This window comes from Pollicipes pollicipes, unplaced genomic scaffold (genome assembly GCF_011947565.3).
Source record: "Pollicipes pollicipes isolate AB1234 unplaced genomic scaffold, Ppol_2.1 Scaffold_7261;HRSCAF=8764_pilon_pilon_pilon, whole genome shotgun sequence".
Taxonomy (NCBI): Eukaryota; Metazoa; Arthropoda; class Thecostraca; order Pollicipedomorpha; family Pollicipedidae; genus Pollicipes; species Pollicipes pollicipes.
This window is the reverse complement of record NW_023597054.1, coordinates 40,001,956-40,010,900: the sequence shown is the minus strand read 5'-3', so window position 1 is coordinate 40,010,900 and position 8,945 is coordinate 40,001,956. Positions and strand designations below refer to the sequence as shown.

Below are 8,945 nucleotides of genomic sequence, written 5' to 3'. Positions count from 1 at the left end.
TGCATTCGTTTGACGTAGATACGACGCTAGACAGCACTCGCACAGATCGGCTGCCAGCGAAACGTTCGCGTCTCGTCAGACGCCGGTAGCGGTCCGTTATAGCGCCGACCGCCGGTGCTTCTGCGGAACGCAATCAGAACGGACGGCGCCCGACGGTCCGCAGGTCGGACAGCCGATGACCGACGGTCCACAGGTCGGACAGCCGATGACCGACGGTCCGCAGGTCGGACAGCCGATGACCGACGGTCCACGGGTCGGACAGCCGACGCCCGGCAGCCGACGCCCGACGGTCCATAGGTGGGACGGCCGAGGACCGCCGGTCCACAGGTCAGGCAGCCGACGCCAGGCAGCCGACGCCCGACGGTCCATGGGTCGGACAGTCGCGCGCGGCGACCCACGCGGTGACCGCGGGCGGTTCGCAGCGCTTCATACTCAGCTGATGGCGGGTCTGACGTCACCGGCCGACATCCCGACGACCGCTGTTCCCCTGAAGCGGCAGCCGGGCCTCCGTCCTTCCATCTTCAGCCTGGGCGCCCCCTGACCAAATGGCCCTGGTCCGCTCAGTTGCGTCCAGCAACTGAGCGGACCAGCGGTTCCCGACGGCGTCCCCGCACAGCCGGCAAACACCAAGCGATACGCACGTGACGTGTATTGTGGGATGCGCCTTAAAAAAACCAGCACCCGCCGCCCACGAAGCGCGACCCGCCCCATGCATAAACGCCTGGTCGCCGTCGATATCACAGTAGCGCGTCCCAAATTAAAACGTGTCGGACGCGGGCAGGCGGCGTGAGTACAAGGACGCCGGCGGGCGACGCCGAGGCGCGCCGGTATCACGAAGGCGGCGTCGCCCGGCGGCCCGCGCGCCGCTTAAGTAGCTAGCCCTGGCGGCCCCGGCGGCCGCAGACAGGCCGGTCCGGCGCCGGGCGCGCGCGTCCCGCCCCAAAAGTCGCCGTGACATGGCCCCGTCCGAGCCCTTCCCCTACACGGGTCCTCCCGAGGCAGGCGTCCGCCGCGCGCCGATTGAGCAGTCGATCCATGCGCCGTGCGCACGCGAGCCCACGCGAGACCTGGCGGTCACGACTGGTTTGTGACGCACGTAACCTTTTGTGACAGCCGCCGCCGCCGCAGCCGCAGCGGCATCGGAGACGGGACGACCTTTAAGTAGCAGCGCCTGCTGTCGCGAGAAGCTGACGAGTCCATGCCGCGCTGCGAACTGAGCACCGTCGAGCGGACGCCTAACAAACAACTGTCGCAGTCCGCACCGGCTTGCCTAAATGAGACCCGAGCAATGGCAATCAATAAGACTGCACACAAGCGTACCTGACGGCTCCAGCTCGGGCCATGGCAGGCACCGGGTCAATAGCGGACCGAACCGACTACAAGCTCCCACCCGATAACAGCGTACACATCGGACACGGCGGCCAACAGGAACTCCTCTTCGCCGTCACGAAAATAGGGACGCACCGGGACTAACTTGGACAAAATACAAAACTTGTCGAGTATTGACCTTGGCTAACAGTAACGACTGTTCGCTCCGGCGGGAGGCAGCGTTTGCGTGGCGGCCGGCGGCGGGCTCGCCGCCAGTGGCGGCGGCCGGCGCCGGTCCGCCTCAGGTCTGCGTCTCGGCCGCCAGGCACTCATCGCACACGCGCACGGCGCTGACGTGTCCGTACTGCGGCAGCGGCAGCACGCCGCCACTGCAGCGCGAGCAGAACACCCGGCCGCAGCGGCGGCAGTGGTGGCGGCGGCGCATCACCGTGAACGCCTGGCCACACTGCATGCACTCGGGCGCCAGCTGGTCGGGCACCCACTCGGGCGGCGCGCGGCGCGCCGGCAGAGGCGGCGCGGCCGGCTCCAGCGCCTCGGCCAGCCGCGCCGGCACGGTGACGGTGGCGGGCGCGGGGTCGCGCGGCGGCGGCCGCGGCGTCGGCCCCTGCGCCAGCACCTGCTGCACCAGGCCGGCCTCGCCGCTGATGCCGATGCTACCGTGCACCAGCACCTCGGCCTCCATGTGATCGCCGACCACACGCATGTTGCTGGCCAGGTGCGACTCCTCGGAGAGCAGCGGGGGCGGTGGTGGCGGCGGCGGCGGTGGCTCGCCGCCCACCTCCACCACGTCGATGACAGTGTCCGTCGAGAGGGCCTCCTCGGCCGAGTCCACCGAGCCGCACGACGGGCTCAGCTCTGCCGGCGGACGGAGCACGTTCTCAGGCGACATCGCCAACGCACGGGCGCAGCATCGTCCCCAAGCGACACATCATCCCACGCGCTGGACGTGCAGCTGTCAGCGACAGTGGAACGGTCTCGACGGCACGCGCCGGCCTCGTCCTGCCCCACACCGGCCACTCACCGCCACTGGACGACTCCTCGGGCGTAGCATTGATCTGGAAGACGGCCTTGAGGATATTGCGCAGGTCGGAGGCAAAGTTGGTCTGCAGCTGATCGGCCACGCCCGAGATACACACGAACAGCCGGTGGATCAGATCCTGGCTGTCCCTGTGGAGACGGCGTCCGGTCAGGCCGGCGCCAGCAGCGACGCCACGCCGTCGCACCAAGCTCCACACACCGGGCGTGGTCAGGGACCAACAGTCGACACACGAACCATTGCAGAGCACCAGCACGCCACTACAGCGTATTTTACCACCACCGGCAGCGCATCCCGGACAGCCGGCCGAGATTACAGGCGCTGAATGACCCGTGGAGTGGCGCCGACAGGGAGTGGCGCCGACGGGGAGTGGCGCCGACAGGGAGTGGCGCCGACAGGGAGTGGCACCGACATGGGAGTGACGCCGACAGGGGAGTGGCGCCGACAGGGGAGCAGCGCCAACAGGGGACTCAGCGCCGACAGGGGAGCGGCGCCGACAGGAGAGCAGCGCCGATGAGAAACGGCGCCGACAGAGGAGCGGCGCCGACAGGAAAGCGGCGCCGACAGGGGAGCGGTGCCGACAGGGGAGCGGTGCCGACAGGGGAGCGGCGCCGACAGGGGAGCGGCGCGGACAGAGGAGCGGCGCCGACAGAGAAGCGGCGCCGACAGAGGAGCGGCGCCGACAGGGGAGCGGCGCCGACAGAGGAGGGTGCCGACAGGGGACTCAGCGCCGACAGGGGAGCAGCGCCGACGAGAAACGGCGCCGACAGAGGAGCGACGCCGACAGAGGAGCGGCACCGACAGGGGAACGGCGCCGACAAGGGACTCGGCGCCACAGGGGAGCGGCACCGACAGAGGAGCGGTGCCGACAGGGGACTCGGCGCCGACGAGGCAGCGGGCACCGGCGGGCCGAGCGACTGACTTGAAGCGGGCGCGGGCGCGGTTGCGGGTGGCAATCTCGGCCGCCTGGATGGCCAGCGCGATCTCGCGGTCGTCGCTCCGGCCGGCGCGGTCCTCGTCGCTCGACGTCGAGGACGACGGCGACGACGGCTGGCCGTGCTCCGCCGGCGTCGACGCGCCAGCCGGCGTCCGGTCGCTGCGGCGGGGTTCGGTTCGGTCACAAACCGACCAACGAATCCACTCATTTTCGTCGTCATCGCCGGCGGGAACCGTGGCCAGTGGGTTCTCTTCTAAGATAGGTTTTTGCATCGCAACACGTTACTTGCAACATGCAATCACATTTCATCCGATACAGCTGACAATTGTGCCTCTCCTTTTTCGATACTCTGGCGTTGATGTCTATAAGCACGGAGCCATCCTCACACCAACCTGTCCAAATTGACCTACCACGTTTGAACGAACTAAAGTCAGCTTTCTCGTGTTAATTGCCACACATCGTTCCCTCTGCAAAACCTACACGCAAAAACACTGAAACCTGTCACAGACGGTGACGGTGGCCGTCTATTACAAGCCGGTGAGTTAGTTCCGCACTTGCAAGTAACTTCCCCTGACGGTCCCAGCTCCTACCCCCCCCCCCCCCCCCCGCTCTCGAAACTTTCTATCCGAGGAGCAGCGCTGCCTCCGTCATACGCCGCGGGCTGGTGCGAACAGAGATGGACTGGGGATGAACTAGCGCTTTGAGGCCTAGTCGCGGCGCGACTCTTGGGAAAGCTTTTCGCATGCAAATTAACTTTGAAGAGGCAAGTGAGGGAATGCTATTGATACCAGGGCTCGAGCAGAGGAGACTTAAAGGGAATGCTCCACATCTGAAGATAATGAGGCAAACACCAGATGATGAAACAAGCCCACTTATAACTATTGGTATACTTTCAAGTGGAAACGACTGGTCTAGACACGCAAGTTCTCTGTCTAGTAAATATGCTCCTCAATGCGTCACTGCCTCATAACGTCATCGCACCTTGCAAAATATGGATTGAGAGCCAATTAACTGCCGTTATGTCTGGAAATCGTGCCCACGAACGCCAGATACGAAGGACTCGACCATTACATTTTTCTTGGCCTTAATCGTCGCATGACTTATGAAATGGCAGGATTTGAATGACGTTATTATGGCGTCATGGATACCTCGGCGAACTTGAAAGTCTTCCCGGAATGGTCTGTTCACCCTGGCGGGCGTAGAGCTCAGAAATCGGAAGAGCTCATGTCTTAAGAAGGGTAGGGCTGTACACTGCACCCAATGATCTTAAAGATGGCTATTTCAGTTCGAAACCGCACACAAATGTGGAGCAATCCCTTTAACACTCGACCACACGAACCGCGCTGACTAAAGTGACCAACTGAACTCGGCACCAAACTGCCACTGCGCTGCCGTGAACAAAACCACGCAGCCGAGTACCGTGGCGACACCATCGGACACCCTGTGTCGTGCCATCCTATGTCACCATCCACCTACGACCACTAGTAACGGTATTCCTTGAGTTGGTGTGGCCGCGAGCAGCGGGAGGCCGCTCACCAGTGGTTGTGTTGGTAGAGCAGGCCGCCGGAGCCCGCGCAGGCACGCGTCAGCTTCTTCTTGCGGTAGCGGCCGTGAGGCCGGGCAGGCTGCGCCGGCGGCGGCGGCGACGGGGGAGGCGGCGGCGGCGGGGGCTCGGCCTCGGCGCGCCGCTCGGCCTCGGCCACGGCCAGACCCACCAGGTCCTCCAGGATGGCGCCCACAGCCCGCTCCACGTCCCGGCGCTGGTCCAGCCTGTGGCCGCGCGGCGCCGCGTCACACGGGTGACGGCCGCCAAACGGAGCAGCGAACGGTGACGGAGGGAGCGCGCAGCACCGACGAGCCACGGGATCGGGATCGGCAACGGGAACGGGAACGGCAATTGGAACGGGAGCGAAAAGGGGGAGCCCAGCAGCACAGCGATGGGTGAGAGCCGGCAAGGCAGTTCCAAATATTCGTACACATGCGAGCAGCATCGAGCGTAACGGCAACCAGTGAACTACCTCTCACTCTCCAAATGTTTAAACCGGTCCGACTGGGACGGACACACGCCTGCCGCACACCTGGTGAGCCGGGCCTCAGAGAAGGCCCGGGGTCGAGGCGCACCACGGTGCGCTCCTGCCTAACATTTCACAAAAAGCACAGCTGGTGTGTGTGTCATTGGAGCTTTACGACGCACTCACATGCTGAGGCTATATGGCGTCGCCTGCCTCTCACCCCGGCAGGAAGGGCGGGCACCGCGGGCACCGGCACAGCTGGTGTTGTGAGGCACGAAACACCTGGCTCAAGCGCAGCCGCCGCCTACGAGCCCGTGGCCACGCGCCGCGCACCACACTCATACAAAAGCACGAGCCGCACCACCTTCTGCCGCCACCGACAGACAGCGCCGCTGCCGTGCGCCGGGGGCCGTCACTCACCGGCTGCCGTAATCGCAAGCGATGACGGGCACTCGGCCGACCCGGCCGCCGGCCTCGGCCGCGGCCGCCGCAGCCGCTGCGGCGGGGCCGGCGCCGGCCGGCGGCAGCGGCTCGCTCTTGGCGACGCGGCGGTGCGGCGGCGGCTGGCCGGCGGCGGTGCGACGCCGGTGGCGCGGCGCCCGCCCGCCGGCGTTGTGCAGGTGAAACTGGCGCAGGCGCGCCTCCGTCTCGCGGCAGGCGGCGCGGGCTCACGCTGCGCCGGCAGCCCGGTTACGCGCGTAGAACTCGGCCACGAAGGCGTCGATGTCGGGCATGGGGTAGGCGTCGGGCGCGCTGGGCGCCTCGGCCGCCACCGTGGCGATCGGCTCGTCCACCGAGCACAGCGCCTTCTCCAGCGCGTACAGCTCGGCCTTGCTCAGCGTCCAGAGCAACTCGCGGATCTTGCACAGCAGGTTCTGCCGGCGGCGGAGGGGGGCGGTCAGCTACACACTGAGGCGAGGCAGCGCGTGGTGCTGGATCTAGGCGTCTGGTCACCTTGAATGCACCGCGACAACGCCGCACGTGGACTCTCTGGTGGTGAATGCACGAAAAGCCCCAATAACTGACAATGGTACCATTTTCCAATCGCACTTCCGCTCTCATGGGACAGTGTACAGCCATTCGGACGCCTGCCGCCATGGAATAACCAACCATAGAATCCAACCATATTCCAAACAACGCAAACACGATCGGATAAAATTACTAATGCAACATTGCTCCTTTGTGAAGTATGTTTTTTATAAATAAAACATCGACGTGCAGTGCGAAGCAAGCACGGCACCCCAAATGCCAATCATAAACTCATCACGCCGCGTCGCAGTTCGGCAAGCACCCTATCGCGGGCGCGTCCTGTCAGCGGCACAGTCTGCGTTTCCGTGCCATGCGTGCGGACGACTGAGGCCGGCCGCCGCCACCCGGCCCGTGTCGACCTTGGGCCCGATTGCGTCTGAGCACAACCAGACACGGCTGGCCGCCTGGCCGCACAGGAAGCGCACACTCCCGGACGTCCGCGCGAGGGCGGCGCCGCCGGGAGCGACGGACGCGGGGCCGGTCGGTGGCCGGCGGACTCGCCGGGTCGCCGCGGACAAACGGACCGGCGCCGTGCCCGTCTGGGAAACCCGCCCGGTTTTACCACTCCACCGCTGTTTCCGACAACCCCACCCAGACGGACGGGGGCCGGCGGCCGTGAGGGCCGACTCGAGTGCGTGCACTCGGCGTCATCAGCGACGGCCGACGAGCGGGCCGGCCGCCAGAGCCGACCGGCGCCCGCCCCTACCTTGAACGGCCGGAAGAGTTCCGAGATGTCGGCGATGTCCTGGTCCAGCCGCAGAGGCCCGTCCGGGTAGATGACCAGGCCGGCGACGATGGCCAGCCGCGGGATGGTGAACATGAGCGCCGGGTCGTACAGGTCCAGCTGCTCCTGGCTGAGCAGACCCAACCGCAACGCCCTGGCGCAGGCGGACGCCGTCACGCGCCGGCACGGGCACGAGGGGTGGAGACGCAACTTAACACCGGTGACGCGAGTGACCTACGAGCACGCACTCTTCATGGGAGATAAGACAACATGGGCGCCCAGGGCATGCACCAGCCGCACCGGCGCCCAATGAGCCCCGACGCAAGCGCAGGCCACGCCAGTTACGACCACGGCCGCTCGATTGTTAGCCGACCAATGACGCGCGGACAGGTCCCGTCCAGCCGCGTGTGAACTGGTAACCTGACGGGGTGGCGTGCTGGGGCGCCCCTGCCATGATCCCCCCACTAATGCGCTTTGTTAAGGGCACGCGACGCCCCGGCGCGAGCGCTGCAACCGGAAGCACACGAAACTTGGGACGAGCAACAATTCAAACGGGCTACTGCTCGTGCATTGCTGTGCGCGCTTGGCCGTCCCTGTCGCGGCGGCCGCCCGGACAGTTTTGCGATGCTCGTTGATGGCCAAAACGACCACATGCCACGGACAAAACGCCAACGATTATCCTGTTGTATCAGGCTACATACTACAGACTGTGCATGCCAATGCGTTGAATTTGCTAGCTCTACATAATGGTGCACGCGCTGCCGACTATGACCGATGCCGATCAGCCACCGACTGAGCGCCGGCATGTATCACGACAAAACCAAAATAAGGCACGTCTACAATGTCGCGCGTGACACCATACAAGCCAAAACAGTCATATCACACATGCTAGTCACGTTCACTGGAGCGCATTGAATCTACTTGCCAAAAGTGAGTACGAATGGGTAACCAGTCGCCACAAAAAGCAGTTTACGTCTCCGAGCGATAACAAGAGAGTACTTCGGGGACACATCGGGGTCCACACAGGGATCAACATGGGTCGAGACCAGACAGAGCCACGGCATAACAATTCCAAGAGAGACACGTCGCCGTCTGTATAGCTCCGCCCACCCGACGGAAAGCTGCCTACAGCGGGCCGTGTTTGGCGCGCGCGCTGAGTCATGCCGCTGGATACGGTGGGAATCCCTCAGTTCCGCCTGTCATTGTCACAACATGGGTCACCAGGACTAGTCACAGGCGGCTGGTAAATACTCACGTCAAGGAGTCCGACCCCTCCATCGCCATCCAGAAGGCTTTACATTCGGGGGCTCGCAGCAGCCTCACCTCAGCTCGCTCTAGCAGCGTCCCCTCGGAGTACGTCCCTCACCTCCGCACGGTCTGGCAGAGCGTCTTCTCGGAGCCCGTCCCTCACCTCTGCACGGTCCGGCAGAGCGCCGCTTCGGAGCCCATCCCTCACCTCCGCACGGTCTGACAGAGCGTCTCCTCGGAGCCCGTCCCTCACCTCTGCACGGTCCGGCAGAGCGTCCCCTCGGAGCCCGCCCCTCACCTCAGCACGGTCTGACAGAGCGTCTCCTCAGAGTACATCCCTCACCTCTGCACGGTCTGGCAGAGCATCTCCTGGGAGTACGTTCCTCACCTCTGCACAGTCTGGCAGAGCGTCTCCTCGGAGCCCATCCCTCACCTCCGCACGGTCTGACACAGCGTCTCCTGGGAGTACGTCCCTCGCCTCTAAACGATCTGGCAGAGTGTTCCCTCCGAGCCCGTCCCTCACCTCTGCACGGTCTCAGAGAACAGTGCGATGACGTTCTGGATGAGGCCGTACTCCTTGGCGGACTTGACCGGCACCATTGCGCTTACGTAACGCAGTTCGAACTCGGC

General features: G+C 64.8%; 1 protein-coding gene across 1 annotated transcript; it reads right to left on the bottom strand.

The window, feature by feature from the left end:
• Positions 1-1,609: 1,609 nt before the first annotated feature.
• LOC119111421 (lateral signaling target protein 2 homolog) lies at positions 1,610-8,938 on the bottom strand. Its single transcript, XM_037235233.1, has 9 exons — positions 8,839-8,938; positions 7,050-7,221; positions 6,013-6,189; positions 5,735-5,787; positions 4,839-5,072; positions 3,288-3,461; positions 2,351-2,496; positions 1,944-2,184; positions 1,610-1,697 (listed from the first exon to the last, which is right to left on the bottom strand). Exons 1-9 carry the CDS (start codon positions 8,913-8,915, stop codon positions 1,610-1,612), a joined length of 1,362 nt encoding a protein of 453 aa, XP_037091128.1. The 5' UTR covers positions 8,916-8,938.
• Between the last annotated feature and the right edge of the window lie 7 nt (positions 8,939-8,945).

Coding starts and splice junctions, on each gene's coding strand:
- LOC119111421 (XM_037235233.1), bottom strand. CDS start 8,915: ATGGTGCCGGTCAAGTCCGCCAAGGAGTACGGCCTCATCCAGAACGTC. Junction 7,222..8,838: donor TTCTCTGAGACCGTGCAGAG/GTGAGGGACGGG, acceptor CGCCTGCGCCAG/GGCGTTGCGGTTGGGTCTGC. Junction 6,190..7,049: donor AACTCTTCCGGCCGTTCAAG/GTAGGGGCGGGC, acceptor CGCCGCCGGCAG/AACCTGCTGTGCAAGATCCG.